The 18,424-nt window shown below is 34.0% G+C and overlaps 1 protein-coding gene across 1 annotated transcript; it reads left to right on the forward strand.

The window, feature by feature from the left end:
- The first annotated feature begins 4,256 nt into the window (after positions 1-4,256).
- Positions 4,257-17,878, forward strand: LOC123526249 (protein hairy-like). The gene is made up of 4 exons (XM_045305317.2): positions 4,257-4,703; positions 8,701-8,796; positions 16,220-16,304; positions 16,631-17,878. The coding sequence occupies exons 1-4, from the start codon at positions 4,620-4,622 to the stop codon at positions 17,374-17,376; spliced, it is 1,011 nt and encodes a 336-aa protein (XP_045161252.2). The 5' UTR covers positions 4,257-4,619; the 3' UTR covers positions 17,377-17,878.
- The last annotated feature ends 546 nt before the right edge of the window (positions 17,879-18,424 follow it).

The raw sequence follows: 18,424 nt of genomic DNA on the forward strand, positions 1-18,424 counted from the left end.
CGACCAAAAAAGAGCTCTTCTAAATTATACCTACTGTTTTAGATTAAGAGCATATTAGGATCGAAATAATTTATAGCAAAACCGTGTTTTAACACTATTTATGCACTCGGGCGGTAATACGTCGCACAAATAATTTTACGCCCGACGTATAACCGCCCATCGTGCATAAATAGTGTTAAAACACACTTTTGCTACAAATGATTTCTTAAATAAATGTATTGAGGAAACGAAGAACCTCAGGGAACCTGCTAGTAAAAAATGTTTACATAAGCAAATAAATATGTACGCTAAAATGCGTATATGTAACACATATGTGCAATGCGAATCATTTAGATTAAATAAACAAAACAAATGTGTACCACTGTCTGATCATTTATAGCCTGCCAATGGAATTGCTCCATTTCGTTCAAATTCATTATACAGTTGTCACATCAACTGCATGTATCAAATAATGGATAACGCTCTCTTAAAACTGTTGTATTCAACTTATAACCGATACTTCTAGAAAAATAAAATAAAAAGTGGAAGACAACAGGTCGCCCAACACGACATGATCATTTCTAGAAGACTTTTTATTCATCATTTAGAATAGTCTTGTCATAGCTGTGAATTCTGGACATTCTGAGATTTTGGTAAAGATTCGCCTAACATGTGCACTGGACCGGAAGGTCAACAAGGAGGTTTATCCAAGATTTCTCTACTAAGATGAAGTGTCTCTGTGATATGAAACATTGAAACAATATGACTGGTGCACGATAGTAGACACCACTTAAGTACCTGTTTACCGAACTGCGCGTTTTAGATTGGAATTGGTTAGTATAGTTTCCTTTTGGGTATCATGGTTTTCAAAGTATACCAACATGCACCACTGCATTTTTTTTGTCTGGTGCTAGTGGTCGCAGCGCTACTGCAACTATATTTTTTTAATCAGAATTGTAATGACAAAATAAAAAAGCTTCTAGATTGATTTCTTTTTTAAAGATAAGAATGAATTTACAAATTTATTCACATCAAAGTGAGTTTATATGACTTGTTAATTCTTACATTTTGCATTCCACAGATTGAACGATTTATATTAGTTGAACTCTTCAATATCATATCTTCAAAGCAAATGCCTAAAAATGACCTGAACTTCTCATACAACTTGTACACGTACCCTGTAATATGCATCACATTTAAGAAATGACATTTTTGTACCTTTCAAATTTCGGATATGCATTTAATAAGTTTCCCACGCACCTAAAATGTGCAGTGATCTAGACAACCGCAAGATATAAATGCATTAAATGTACATTAGTTTTCTCTCCTTTTTTGCATGAAATAAAACCATAAACATATTAGGTTTTACTTTCCGCATGATATATATATGTGTATATATGCGGATATGATATAATTAACGAACTTTACAGGCGCGTATTTAGCCCTGTGCGAGTCTTCAAGTTGACACATAGACCGCAACCAAGCAAATTTAGCCCACTCGGTATGATTGGGTCTGTTCATGAGTGATAATGAAATGAAATGTACAACACCTGTCACGACCCCTATCACTGGCTTATCAGTAAACAGTATGCGTTCTTTCGTACAAAGAACAAACATAATTAGGGTAGAGTATACCTTACATAAAATGTTATAATTAACAAGTTTTAGAAATAAATGGAGGCTACTTGCGTAAATAGTGCGTCTATCTGTAAGTTTATAGTTGAAGGGAAGTCAAAATGGAGAAGAATGGAGAAGAAATAAAATAAATAACTTTGTCAAAGGGTATATGCGTTTGAGTTTTGCATTACATATTTACTTTAACACTTAACACTTAGATGATAAAGTGAATTATTAACTAACAATATTAACGGTGCAGATGAAGTGTTTATGTTCCAATTATGGGCACGTGACATTGTACGTAACAGGATAGAATAAAAACTGTGCCTACTTCAGTTGATAAAGAGGCGTTCCTCAAGACAGATAACGACGTTTATGAAACTTTGAAAATAATAAATAATGTTTAGTTTTAAGTTAATGTCATGCAAGAATGAAAACAGATACAGCTATTAAAATGATTTCCTTTTTACGTCGTATTTTCATTACGTGGGTAACGCAATATGTGGATACAATAGGACTACACAATTTTCTTTGATAAATACTGCCATTTTTTTTTTAAAATAACACTTAAATGAGCTTTCGACTTAAATACATACGTCTTCATCAAAAATACTAGTGACGTTTAAAAGGAATTAAATTATTCAATTTATGCGATTCGGTATATCACTGAACATTTTATATATATAACCACTAACAAATGTAAATATTTTAAAACATAATTGTTTGAAAAATCACTATAAAAATGAAATGAAATATAAAATAAGCTTCAATGAAATAGTCAGTTCTCGTACCTCCATAAATACGGACCGCTAAAGGTTAATCAGGTATATGTATAGGTACGTGATACCAAACGATAAACCCCAATCCTTTATAGTATCCTGTTCAAATTTATGCAACAATTATAAAAATATACTTCATTTTATTGTACATAAAATACACATGTCATGCGAAAATCATACAATCTTATACATTGCTTATCACTGAGTATAATTATGAAAATGTTTTTTATGTTTAATTTGACATTTATGTATGTATCGGGTATCTCTTTTATATGCAACTAATTTTCTACATAATGCAAATAAATCTATACAGTGTTTATGAACTATGTAATGAAGTAAAACTCTTTGATGAATTATGTGCGACCTTCCCACCTTTGATTGTATCTCCCAGTAAAAATCCGTCTCAAGTATGGATATTTTATACAGTTCAAAGGAAGCCAGAAACATGACTGACAGACACACTTTGATATAATCTTGTTTGATAATTTTACAAAGTTAATGTAAGTACTCTTTTAATCATAATATTGTATCTTCTTCTTCTTCTTGTCGTTCGCGACTACACTGTCAGACCAGTAGCCTCGATGAAACTTGTGGTTTGCCGCAGATCCTCAATGCCTCCATACAGATTGGGGTATCTATCGGCCAAGTCGCAGCTCGCTCCTGGTCATGCTTTTTACATCTCTAAAGTATATGCTCCGCAGTCTGATCTTCTTCACCACATGGACAAGTTGGCGATGATGCCAGTCTGTATTTCTTGTACATGTGAGCATTGAGCTTGTTGTGCCCTGAACGGAGCCTGACAATCATCATCATAATATCGTATATTTTTATCATATCAATCTTCCTTGGTAATCAGGAAGCTTGATAAAGCATTAGCAGTCTAGTAACGGGGAATGGGTTCGAATCTCAATCTGCCAACAAGTCGATCCCTACCTTGTATCAGCTGGCGTTTGACGAGTGGTCGCGAGGCCCTCGCATGCTTTATAAAGCACTCGGTGAAATTCGAAGAAAAAAATATACGTGATTGATTTAAGTATGCCAGGATGTCTGATACAATATTTGGCACAGTCTCGGTACGCTCATGTGCCTAACTGCTAGTTCTAATCATGTGACACTCAAACTGCCTAAATTGAAAAAAAATGCCAGTCTGCATTGAAACTTCCACCGACCGCCCCCCCCCCCCCCCCCCACGCCCCACATCACCCTCGAGGAAAAGAAGACACTCGTTTTCGAAGCTTTCTGAGCAAACATAGTTTTGTTGTTATATTTTCTGGCCCTTTTGGATCATGGAGACCATTCAATATCACTGTAATAGAGTTCAGCTTAAGCCGGTGCTAGGGGCGTGAGAGGTGTTGCATTTTCCATATCCTTTCATGAACCGACTCAGTCAAATCAAGTTTGCTATTATTTTGCTTGCTTCCTACAGATTCTATTATATTTCTTCGAAGATATACCTGTTAGAGAATCATGTGTACCCACGATCCACAAACTGTTGGCTGTGTCCATTTGTTAATTAGATATATATATCATTTCATAGTTATTGTCGCTCCTGTTTGCAGTCAGTTTCTCAACCATAAATAAAAGCGTCTAAGACGATTTTGAAATATTTAATAGCGTTTTTTATCATGCATCAAGATTTTTATAAGACCGATGTTAAACTTTTAAGAAACGCAGTACGTTAAACATATCACGGAAAGTAAATAAATATTTTAAAACATCTTCATTTTGACAAGTACCTTAATCTATGACTTGTTCGACTTAACTTGAGGAGGTTATCACATAAAATGCAGGATTTAGCATGTTTATGAAGGTGTAACGTGATTGGCTAGAATTAACGAGAGTCCGGAACGCGACAGATCGTGTGTTTCCATATATCTTTACTTATATATCGAATGTGTCACATTCTTAAAGCGTGTCACTCGACTTTGATAAATATATACACGGTTTTACGTCGCAGTAGTGGGTTGTGGTTAATTTACCATCTTTTCAATGTTTGGAGAGAAAATATTTACGTTTAAGTGACAGTGAACTTGTCATTGAAATTGAGACATATCCTATATCGTGTTCGAGATTTTTTCTCATTAATATTAATTTAACATATTTGTATCAGATTCGACAACAAAAGATTGAATTAAAACGGACGTGCTATTCGATATGTAGATTTATCAAATAAGTTCTAGCTACGATAATGGGATCAGAAATGTGAAAGTTTTTTTAATATACAAAAATAAAGGATTTTATTTAATGATAGATTTTTTTAAAGTCAAGATGTCGCCACCGATAGCAGATTCTACGAAAAATGTGGAGCCAAAGTGTTCACAAAGGAAGGTGTGTACTTACGTTTTGTTTCAGAATTTATCTTTATTTAATTTATTTATTGTTTAATTCAATAAAAAAATCCTCGACAATCATTCCATTACTATTTCACCCAAACAACTTATAAAGCTTGCATAACTATTTGATTTTCCTTAATTTTAAGATAGGACTTTTTAAAACGGACTTTTCTTGGCCTCTCGCTTGAATTGGTAAAAATAATATCATGTCGTCCGATCTGCATAAGTGTTATAACGAAATCATGAAACAATTATTAAGTCTGGATAAATTTACATAGTTTATTCCGTTTCATAAGGCACTTCAAATCAGTTCTTTTATTTTTCAACGTCTATGCGATACTAGATTATTTTTTATTTAATATTTTAAATGCCTGTATAACTATAAAACAGTAATGATGAACTTCCGTTTTAATCGAGTTTAGAATACAGCATATATAATATGATATAGTGCGAAAGAAATTTTTATTTGTTGGCTTTCAACATTTTTTCTCACAAAAAGCCTGGCTGTTCTGTGATCATTCGTGATGAGAAACAAATTTTTCATATCATTTTTTTTTAATTTGCGCAAGGTTCTCGATACATGACTGAGGACCGAAAGTCTTTACTCCGTTTGTGCGTTGTGTATCTATGTTTATTTGTAGCCGCCACCGGTTGCCACTATAGGCAACTCCTATTATGGTTTTGGAGGACAGGAAGCTCCAATACCAGATTTATAAAGCACTCTTTAAAAGTCACATCTGAAAGTAAATTTCTTTTGAAAAGTAAAGAAATTGCAGCTTTTAAATACATATTCGATGTGCCTTCCTTACTTGTATATAATGTTTTACAATTACTTTGAAAGTCTTTTTAATAGCTTGGAGAAAGTTCTCCGAGGCAAAGGAACAAATATATATGTACAGGCGTCTTTGACGTATGATCTATCACCACGAGCGACGTACACTGAAGGGCAGTGTCATGACATAAACAGCTTATTAATAATTTCATACATTCTAACCTTTATACAGGTTAAGCAATTAAAATCATATCACCGAACTGTGATCACTATGATGGAACGATATTGCACACGCGCGCGCACACAGATTCCTCTTAATGAACATATCTGTTACACTAATTTCACGATTATTCTTTGTCAAATAATAATGTAATTCATCAGTACATATTTTTGATACAGGTTTAAACAATAAAACGAGTCACATGCGACCCTTTTTGATAAATTGGCATCAACCTTTCATAAGATTTATTGTAGTATTAATTGAAGAGAAATTTATATTTTAATGGCAGGTATCAATCCTTGCGTAAAGCAATGAATCTATGTTATAGTTTTTTTTCTTTAATTAGAGACCATAGATCATTCTTTTTTTTTTCGGAACTAGATCTTTATAAAGTCTATGTCCATATACAAAACACTGTCGTAAATCAACGTAAACTTGTCCAAAATCCATAAATGAGCCGCGCCATGAGAAAACCAACATAGTGGCTTTGCGACCAGCATGGATCCAGACCAGCCTGCGCATCCGCGCAGTCTTGTCAGGATCCATGCTGTTCGCTTTCAAAGCCTATTGCAATTAGAGATACCTTTAACGAACAGTATGGATCCTGATCAGACTGTGCGGATGCGCAGGCTGGTCTGGATCCATGCTGGTCGCAAAGCCACTATGTTGGTTTTCTCATGGCGCGGCTCAATTGTCGTTTTAATGTTTTTACGCTTTTATCTTTTTATGTAGTGAAATTATTTTAGGCTGCGATAGGACCAGTACATAATGTAAGTTGGTTGTGGTCATTATATATAATATCACTGGTCAAGATCCTGGTTTGAAAAACACATAAATATATAAATAAGTATCTTTTTATTATAGTGACTTGTGTTATACTATATATGAACATATAATACATTCAAATACATATTTAATAAACCCACCCAGACCCATGGGCTTATAAGTCACTATTAAATACAACATTTATCTAAATACAAATTAAATTGAATTTAACATTATAATGTTTAAACAATTTCAATAATATAGACAAGTTATATATTTGCAGACCTTCAACCACTATAAAATGGAAATATATTTATTCATATTGATTTATAATTTCGTATTCAGAATGACTCAATTTTCTGTCATATCCTCTCCCTCCCCAAACCGAAACTGAACTATGTTTTCTCTGTCTCTATACAAGAAGAATGTCAGACAGTAATTGCGACATGTCTAATGAATTTCCTTAGCAAGAGTGTAGAACCTATTCCGAAATCGGTTTTAATTACACACATCTCCAGTAAGACTTAAGGATCGAACTTGTAATCACGGGTTTTACTCTGTTCACCTAGAAATGGGACAAAGCTTAGATGACTGCCTCATATCCGTTGTTTTTCGGGAATCTAGTCATTTAAAATCAATTATATGCTACTTCTTACATCAAACTGCCTCGACGGGAATAAATTTTACTAAATTAACATTATAAATGATGTTTCTATACAAATTTGCATAGTCCAAACATTACAGATCATTTAAATCCCTAATTTTATCTCTTATGGGAATGAATTTCAAATAAAACTCGACATTTTATTTGACAATATTCAGCAAACACGCATTACAATGAAGTCCTTGATATTTTAAATTTTGTCAGGTTTTTTTTTCTTTCATACTATTAAGTAGCCAGGATATATGTATATTTGAAAAGGTCAAAATGTCTTAGTTTATTTTGTTGATTTTAGGACGTCGATGAATATACGTTACAGATCACTAGATCAATAGCTTTCAATAAATATGTTCAGACTTTCACCTGAACTCTACTCGAACTGATTTCCTGTGGGTTCTTTTTAATTATATGAGAAAAGCATTGTTTAAAAACATTAAAAATCGGCGGAAATTATGAAAATGTTTCCGCTATTTTGTCTCTCTTAGCTATATTCTTATAAATTTTTTTATAAAAAATCCTGCTATAAAATACAGTGTTCTTGTCGTCTGTCACATTCAGTCTCTTGATTTCTGACACTTGATTCCTTTTACATGAGACTTCTTTTGAAAAAAATGTCATAATGTCAAATTTGCATGTTAATGATACTCTTTAATGACACATGAGCCGTCATATATCTTAATCTTCATAGACAAACGGACATGTTTGGACATTTTCAATATGTAAACTACATGTATTAACATCTTAAAGTCATTTACCTATCAAATATTTATCTTTCTCCGGTGATTTATCAGTAAATGGTCCTCTAATGTATCACCGATTGTTGAATCACAAGTGTTTCAACTTAAAAATTTCTTTAAAAGCCTAACTTGTCAAAGCTTGTACATATAGCATTGTTTGTTTTTAGAGTAAAGATAAAGAACATTCGGGGCGGGCACGTTTTTTAAAAAATGTTTCCCGTCTTTGAACTCTGTCTTAATTCAATTTTGTTTGAGCCACCTGTTTCATTAGAAAAAAAATGAATGAGATAAAGATAAAAAGATGAATTTACGGGACGAAAGCCGGTTGTGTATACGGCTTAATAGAATAAAAGGGACGCAAAGTCCCACTGTATAAGGAAAGATGTGAAAATATTGTATCCATTGATATTTGTTTTGGTAAACAAAAGAAAAGTGGCCCAGTAAACAAATTTTACCTTCTAAAATCGTACTAAATACCAAAAATTATAAGAACATGTCCTCACAACTTTCATAATCTACATTAATGTCTTCAAAATTACTTATTTTACTGAGAAACAAAGGACTGCAAGGATAAAGAACAAGAAAAAAGATGATGGGATTGACTTTTCCCGGGGTCTCAGCAAAACTATACAATTTTGTATTTATCGGCAAGATATTAGGCTATAAGAAATGAAGCATCTTCGTAGGGTATTGACGAACCCATGAACAGCATATGTTTGGTCATTTCAAATTAAATAAATTCATTCATACAGCACGTTTACAAATCGTTTTAACTGCAAGAATTCTAACGTTACGTATCTTGAACGTCTAGACTTATTTTGACATTTTTACTTACAGATCAACAAGCCATTGATAGAGAAGCGGCGGCGAGCAAGGATCAACGACTGTCTGGCCCAGCTGAAAACCATCGTTCTCGAAGCTACTGAGACTAAGGTATGTGATTATAGCTACGCTAAGGTGCATCTAGGTTTATTACTGTCACCATAACAGTTACAAAATACTGACGACTTCTGCAGAATTAGGTCTTTGAGGATAGTGCAAGACACAGTTGATAATCCAATTCAGAATCTTTCCTAGTTCTTAGGTGGGTCTGTGATATTTTAGCAATAAAATACGAGCCCGTCACCTCTGGTTTCGTGTAGCGACTCGCCACTGGACTACCCTTAGGTACTAAAAAACTATCTCCGAGACGTCTTATATATTGAACGTCGCCGTAGACTTTTGTCTACTATGGTAAGACGTCAGACACACAAAGATCGCGAATTCGATCCCTGTCGTTGTCACGATCACTCGTACTTACATGTTACTTTACAAAGGCATCGGTAGAAACTTTTACCAAGATTCAGTCTCGAGAGACACTCAAAAAAAAAACAAAAAAAAAACAACGTTTGTTACCAAAGAACAACAAAAAAATGGATAAGAAAAAAAATGAATGGACTATTTTAACCTTTTCACTTCAAAGCAAATGAAAAGTTATTCAGCAATTAAGTTAAATGACATTAAAAAGCAAATTCTTATCGATTACATTAAATTCAAAAGTAAGAGCAAAAAAACAAAAACAACAAGTACAAAAACTGCATGATTCAGTCAGTAAGAGTCAGCCACGATAAAGGGGATCATACTGAGTGAGAAACGACTGTTAAAATGGAGAACTAGCGAAAGAGAAATTCTCCAAAGTTCATTATTTTTCTTAAGTAATGGGAATAATTCTGTCCAATTAATGAAGACATTCAATTTCAGAGAAATATTACGTCTTATAAAAGCTAGTCCGCCACCTTAAAGTTATATGAGCAGGGCCATGGGAAAACCAACATAGTGCGTTTGCGACCAGCATGGATTCAGACAGGATCCATGCTGTTCGCTAACAGTTTCTCTAATTGAATAGGCTTTGAAAGCGAACAGCATGGATCCTGACCAGACTGCGCGGATGCACGGGCTGGTCTGGATCTATGCTGGTCGCAAACGCACTATGTTGGTTTTCTCATGGCGCGGGTTATATATAATTCATAATTTCTAAAGGTTTCATGACCGCTTTAATTAATTTTGGTGAAAGTTAATCTCAAATACGGATTTTTATCCTAGATTAAGATAACAATTTAAAAGATGTCAAAAACTGAGTTTCTACAAAATTTCCAGGTTCTTTTTTTGTGACGGATGGCTATTGTGTGAAAAAAAAATGTAATAGATTGGCCTATCCTTACCATTTATAACCATAACTAACATACTTTTGCACTTACAAGTGCTGAATGAGCACAGTCGGTCATATCAAAGATAAATAAAAAACACATCATTTTTATAATCATGCATTTATTTCGTAATCTAAAAGTTTGAAATAAAAAATCTTTATTCAAATGCATAATAAATGTATGACAAAAATGAGAATGGATGGAATAATGTTCCTTGTAATTGCTTAATTTACACTTTATGTCAAGAGTGAATAAACTTCAAAGTTTATGCCCGATACAACAAAATGCACAAAAAAGCTATTAAAAGTTATTAGACACATTTTAGGCAAATGTCTTTTTTTATATTCAACCGTTAACAATGAATTACTTCCCGTACAAAGAAAAAAGTCTATAAAATTTACATTACTATTTCAAGTAATGATGATACGTAATATGGTGACCGTTTCATACAGTCATGGGTTATTGAAATGGCATTTGAGATCAAGTCAAGTCAAGTCAATTTACCTCATTGCACTGCAAGTATGAAACTATGCTCGTGTGTGTTATAAGATATTTATTGTAAAACATTTAAAAGTATGCATTTTCCTTCAAACGCAGAAAAAAGAAATTCTCTAAAAAGACCTCATATACACGCAATGCCAATTCTGCAGCGCCGTTCCATACCGTACAGGTGTGACATTAGTAATGTCTAGATGATACACGATCCTTAAATTGTTATTGTAGTTAGCAGTTTCGTGAATTCGAGCCCCCGCTCCCACCAAACTAAAAATTACTAACATTGGGATAAGAGTCCCGTGTATGGGTGCTTTACACCTGGCACGCTAAAGAACCAGGGAAGCTTCTGTACTTCCGGAGCGTCTTCTGTAGCAGGCACTATCCTCCCACTAACATCATTAACAGACAGGAGCCGCCCACATGGGTTATCGGTGGCGGCTATAAATAAGCTTACATACAAACAAACAGTTTGCGAGTAATTTCAATTTTGCGTAATAACCTCGCTTAACATAACTATGAAAATTGCCGTTCTGTATAATACACTGAAAAAAAGGACCCGCATTTAGCTGATTATCGAACCCAGAACATCGTTGTTCGTAATACTTTAACCCATTAGCTATTTCCGTCCGAAATGTTTGCATTAACATTTTCCGAAGCTTAAATGGGTATCATTTAATATTTTTTAAAACCTGGGCTTACAGCTGGGGCACCTATTTTGGAAAATGAAGATTAAAGACTTTTACTTGGTTTGCGAAAGCATTATTTCAGTAATTACACGTGCTTAAGTGCAATGATTTGGATAATTTGACTTCTTTGGCATCTCATGAAAGAAACAGATTTATAATTTTGATAGCTGAACGTTTCTTTTGCATGGTCATCTTAAATTTTGTTAAATATCATTTTTGAAAAACTAGCTTTTAGTTGAACTTATTTTAATACCCAAAATGTTATCCAGTTAAGCATAAAAAACAGAAACACCTGTTGAGTTTTGAGGGGATACATGTATACGTTTTGTAAACTCTGTGTAAAATGAAGATATTCAAAATCTTCATACAAGCATGAACGTCATTGTGGGTTTTAGAAGGTGAACATATAAGAAATGTATCTGGACGATATTTCACCAAAACAACATTTTTATCGCTGCCAGAAATAGGGTTCACATTGCGGCTTTTCTGTCTGTAACATTGATATGACGGAATAGTGAGTTGTCCATCCTGCGATCAGATGGGTTACTACCCGCCACCTGCCTTCACCAAACGGTTTCGAACCCCGCGTACAGTTACGTTCCCAAATTAAAGTTCACAAAACATTTTTCCATTGACTTACATGTCTTTCTCACTTTTGCAAATTCTATATCTAAACATGGTTCATAAAATTCCTATATTAGAACGGTAATACATTTTCATATCAAACTATTTCAATTTCATTATTTTTCATGAAAAAGGTACATATTTGTAAACTATCAAAGAAGAAACAAAATTTCAAATTTCAAACAACTTAAGTCAGTCAGTTATACATTTCGGTACAAGGTATTGTTACTAGTGAAAGCTTTCTCATACGGTGTACGCTTACCTGTTTAATTAATGGTGTAAGAGCTTTAATACCTTAATGCTTGTATTGCTGAACAAAATGAAAATGATAAACATCAAACAAAAAAAAGTAAATAAAAAAAAACTCTTGTGAAAGATCATCCAAACAGGTGGTTAAGAATGATTTACACATTGATTGCGAAGGAAGTAAAAATGATATAGTGTCGTATAAAACCCGATCGGAATTCTGATAAATAAAAGATTATGATATAGTCTTATTGATTATAAACATTTTATTTCGATATATTTCAAAGTCGCGTGTGAATTTTAGCTTTTACAACCGAAATTATTACCAAAGCAGGATCTGATAACGTACGAGACCTATTTTGTATCATGTAATTTATTTGTATACTTATAATAATATATACAATTATAAATCAAGATAAACGTAGATATAAAAAAAGGCAAAGCAAATGTGCTCTTAAATGTCGGAAACTTTAAAATTAAGATATATTATATATTTGACAAGTCAAAAATCAAAACATCTATTAAATTATAGACCTGGTCGATTGCAATCAAATGTAAGGAAAAGAAAAAAATGGGAGTTTGAAAAAGAAAAGCATTTCAAATTTGAAAGAACACACACACACACTATATCGATATTAAAATTTAAACGAATGATTCAATGAATAGCCTTAACAAATATTGCCCGTGTGATTAAAACCATAAAAATTCTCCGCGAACAAACAAAAGTACGAAATAAAAAATATTGAACTGAATTTTGGCGATCGATCAAAAATCTGTGGAGAAGAAAACCTCATTTTCAATGCTTATTGGACACCTGTGGTTATGGGATACATATTTGGTCGTTGTTCAAGTACCTATGTAAATATTGAAGATAACATTTTTAACATTTTGACAGACGATATCTCAAGCCGTACAGGCGATTATGGCACGAGACAGGCTAGAGCACGCGCCAACACGCGGGTTTTATTCAGCGCAAAATTATTGAACTAAATTCAATTACCCTTTGATCAGATTTAAGATGATCAGATTATAAAGTATTGAACATTTACGTTGAAAAGGGTTGATAACAGGAAAAATCTTTCCCTGGTTGAAGGTGTGGAAGGAAATATCTGGCAGAAGGGCATCTGTTTAGATGGTAACGAGAAAGCCAGATATTTCTATCCGCATCTTCATCTAATGAGATACTGTTGATTCTTGTATACTGTTTCTGTATTCTTCAAGTAATAGAAGAAATGTAATAAACGAATGCTTTTCTTTTAAGCACCTTTTATTATAGCAGCGTATGAATTCGCGCATTCATTCATAAATTACAGCACGTGTAACACGACACGGGAAAAGTCTGCTGAGGTCAAATAATCTGTAATAATGTTAATTTCTTTCTTCATACTGATAGTGATATTTGCTAAGATTTTTTTCTCTAGGCTGATCTCTTAGAGTCAGGGATAATAGATATTGTAAATTGTTCAAGAAAGTGCTATTAAAGAGGATTTTATGTTAGAGATACTTGTTTTGAAGGACTGATGCCAGTCTAGGGAAAATTCTGTCTTGCATGCATAAAGGGATGTCTTATACACAGTCGTTTATACAAAAAGCTAATCTATATAAATAAATATGAGATATTGTAGGAATCTACTTAAGAAAACCCTTAACAAAAAAAAAAAACAATAAAAAAAAAAACAAAAAAAAAAAACACGAACTGTATACAGTTAATGAGGGTTAGGCTTACTTCAATCGACTCCTTAAAAAGGCTTGAGTTAGTTTAATTATATAATTGATAAACACTACACTTATTCGTCAGAAATTGTTGACTGTACTGAAAAAAAAAATGTGCCGATTAATGTAAAATGAATTAAATATTATGACCGTGAACGAAAATATATCAATTACACCTGATGTTTGAAAGAAGACAGAATTTGCACTCGAAATATCTCTTTAGAACTGGTCTTGTAAATAGATTTTTAACAATTTCTTTTATGTTGTCCAAATTTTCCGTAAAGAAAGATGAAAGGATATTTATTTTCGACAAGTTTTTGCTTGTAAACGACCTAAGATTTTATTATCAATCACTTTTGCCAAATAACTTCGACGGACTGGCTCGCCTTCTTCTATAGATTGTAAATCTTTTAATGCATAAAACGTGAATTTAAAAAGCAATTAATTTGCGCAAAATCGTTTGTTAAAATCGAACCGTTAATCGAGTACGTCATCAGTCAATGAAAGGACGTTATTTTTGGTTCGCTGAAAATGACACAACTAGAATAAAACCATACATTTCTTTATTAGATACCGCTTTTTATAAGTTTTCAAAATTAACATATTTTTCCACTTTAAAACGACCATGTTAAAGTAATTTTCCGCTTTGATAAAAGCTTCACATAAAATAAATGCATTTAAAGCTTTAATTCAAGTAAATAAAATGTATTGACTTTTTTTCTTACTAGGTGAAGATGCGAAGTTGAGTTTATATAGAAAGGTCTAACTATCTTTCTATGTTTGAAGTTTTAAGGATCTGTATCTAATAAACGTATAAAATTAATAAATATCGTGCGACGCGTGAAATTATTCAATTTTCCACGCCTCTTGACGGTACTTTTAAGTAGAACGGCAATTTTAGTGACTATCTAGTCTATAAAATTGAAACCGTTTTTGCTAATATTCAGTCTATCACTTCTAATTTTATATTAAAACTTCGATAACTTTTTAATTCATTTTGATAATGTTAACTTAAATGCGTTTCCTAATGTTGATGCTCGTATGAGATCTTTGGGAATATCGCATCAGTATATTATCAAAAAATCTTAACAGCTTTTATAGATTTATTTAAATGCTTATTTTTATGTAGTAAAACACGTTTTATTATAAATGTACTTCAATGCACCTTGGGAAAAATGGAATGTCAAAGCTTAGCATTTAACACAACATTTATAGCTGAAATACATTAGAAATGCAAGTTTGAAAAATATTATAACTACCGTTTACCTATCTTGGCCATGTGCGCAACCAATACAGAATGGAAATTGAGTTATTCCGAAACTACATGTAGCCTCAAAACTTGCAGTTTGGTTCGTATCATTGAGGTATCCTGACATCTATTAACCGGAAATGTAGTTAATCATATACTGAAATCAGAAGAAACACTCGACTGTCAAATAACAGAGTAATAATAAAATCTTATAAAGGTCACCCCCAGTTTCCTTTATATAGGTTACTGACCGTTCCAAGGTGGTGTCCTTATTTTCATCTGGTTGTTTTGTCTGTCTTATATTGTCTGCTGCGTATGTTTTCTTGTTTGTTGTAAGCGTTTTTCCTCCTCCTCACTCCCGCCCCCTATTGTCCCTTCCTTTCCCTTGCATTTACGCTACCTTTTGCATCCCCTCCCCCTTTACTTTGCGTAAGTTTTCGTGGCTCCCCTTTGTTTTGGCAGCCGGAATCCTAAGACGGTAAACGATTGTTTTTTCCTGCTTGTGTGGGTGCGTTTGTATGCTTGTGAGTCTATAACGGTGCCCTACTGTTTTCTTATGTGTTGCTTGTTCGTTTTTCTATGTTATTCAGTTGATCGTGGTTGTGTGTTTATCTTTGGTACATGTGTGTTTGCACTATTGTGGTTTACGTTGTAGTGTGACTGTTATTAAAGAACATGACATTCCCTTTGTATATTCGTCCTTGTTCAACTTTCTCCTTCGGTTCCTACACCCACACACCCTCCCCATTTTGCCCCTTACCATTTCTTTCCCCTTCATCTACATTTAGCATATATTAATCTGTACTTGTTGGATGTTTGAAGCGACCCGTCTGAAATATTTTTCCATTACAGCTTCTTTTTATTGTAGGCCTACTATGCAAATGCATGGCTCTGGGGCTGTGCTTTTAGTGCTTAAGTTTGCGCTTCCAAGAAAACTACACTTACCTATTATCTTTTATAAAGGTCAGTCTAATATGGATCTAATTCATACGAAGGGTGAAAAGTGCCATAAAATGTTGCTTAAATGAGTTTGATAGCCTTTAACATGACGCATCGTTCAACCTGAAATATAATGTAATAACTTGGAACTACTTTATAAGCGAAGTCTCCTCCTTTTAATTTGCAGAAATATTCCAACATTTTTCTTCTTTCCACAGTCGCCGCGTCCATCAAAGCTGGAGAAAGCGGACATCCTGGAGATGACGGTGGAATATGTCAAAAATAAACTCACAACAGACAACTGTAAGTAATTCCTGTACGATAAAGAAGTTATTGTTGACCTAAAATCTACATCTTAATTTATTTCTCATTTTCCTTATATACCGTCTTTTTTCAATTTTACTTATTTGAAACAAAGTTTTCTACGATAGTTTTCACGATAATAGTATACTAGTATGTAGCTGAAACAGGCAAAGCTTCCTTCACCAGCAACACCTGCTTTATCTGACTATTCCTCTGCAGCTATATCATTTACTATATCATCATCAACAATTAAAGCAACAGCTACTGATCATGAACAAATAGTTCTTGATTTTTTCAACGGTTTTTGGTCTGTTTTACCTTTTCAGGTTCCAAAGCCGAGAAGAAATCAACCGCGGACGACCATTTGAACTATGTAGCTGGATATTCCAAATGCCTTGCCGAAATATCACACTTTCTTGAACAAACAAAACCAGCAAATTACACTTTGAAGGAGGACATTGTTGAACATGTTTCAGAAAAACTTAAATCTCATCTCACCAAAGATGATAGACATGAACAAATTTTCAAAAAGTTGCCGATTCCTCCTTTGTGTAAACAATCAAAGGAACAAAAAGGCAGAGTGGACGAAGCTATAGACTTAAGCGTGAGCAGCGATGAAAGAACTGAAATGGAAGATGAAAATCTAGCTGTTAGTGATAACTCGGTGTCCAAAGAAATAACAAACCAAAAGCCATTGACGGGAGATACTTCTATCAGTCAATCGGCGCCTATAGGTCTTCTATGTGGGGGTCAAGTAATGTTATTGGTTCAGTTACCACAATCGATGACGTCACAGCAAGTGCAAGTTCAAAATATTCAAACAGTCAACCAATCACAAAGCAGCATGCCAATGATTGGCGTCCAACCATTGTCAGTTACCTCTCAACCTCAGATAATAAACCAAACTTTATGTAGAAATGATCAAACATTGTATTATACAACACCTCTTGCACTTCCACAGATTCCAGTCGCAAGCAACCAGATCCAACGAACGCAAAGTGAAAATACGATTTATCCCAACTTTCAAAATAATCCCGACTATAAGCATCGAAATCATTGGAGACCCTGGTGATAGGTCAGTTTTAGCTTCTAAAACTAAATACGCCCATTAAAGATGGTAGTTTGAGTAACAGAGTAGTGTTGTGCAGACCTTGGTGACATACCCATTTTAGTCCTCAAGACAACTGTCACACGCTCGCTTCAGTTTTCAAGACAATTATGACGAGCCAGCTTCACATGCCAGGACCATGGCGGCACGCCCACTTTAGTTGTCTAGACTATGGTGACATGCCCTTTTCTATTGTGGAGACCATAGTGCCACGTCCACATAAATTCTGAAGGCTTCGGTGACACGTGCGGTTCATACTGTCACGCCGCTTTACATTGTGGATACCTTGATAACACGCCCACGCCACTTTTTAAAGACCGTTGGATCAATTACAGATGTCTGTGATTTTAACTTTAAAAAAAGATTTTTATTTACAACGAAACGAAGGCCGCAAAAATGTGATTTGAAATATATTTTCGTTATGTTGTACACAGTATATAATTTAATGTTAGATTATTTATCAATATGCGTTTTCCTTCATTTCTTACCCAGACTGTAAGGCACATAATTAGTTACCTTTTGCTTCCATGGAAAATCTTCGGCCTATGTACTGCCCCTAGCCATTAAATATGGCTGTCCGGATAAAAAAAACTTAGCGATGTGTGCCAATATTAAACCTTCTTACAAAGGTCACTGTTTCTTGTCCGTTTAAGCATTCGCAGTGTAAATTGACATGTGTTAAGAGGCCATCTGTCAACAAAGCCACTTCATTCATTTCAAAGAATGGTCTTAAAAGACTGATTTGACTGTATACGAATAAATGCGTTAACGAAAGCACGATGTTTCGACAGGTAAGTAACGCCATAGAACTGTTGTGAAACCCGACAGTGTAATAAACGTTACCTGATTACTGTTCACTCGGTAATATACACGACGGTTTCATTCATATGAGTATGTTGCCTGTCAAATCGCGAAATAAAATTGAGACGAGTTACTCAACATGCCTACAGTACCGATTCTGCAGTCAGTAGGAGTGAGGAACTTTGTTCTCAATGTCCAGTGTACGTGTTTT

The sequence above is a fragment of the Mercenaria mercenaria genome, chromosome 14 (assembly GCF_021730395.1).
Source record: "Mercenaria mercenaria strain notata chromosome 14, MADL_Memer_1, whole genome shotgun sequence".
NCBI lineage: Eukaryota > Metazoa > Mollusca > Bivalvia > Venerida > Veneridae > Mercenaria > Mercenaria mercenaria.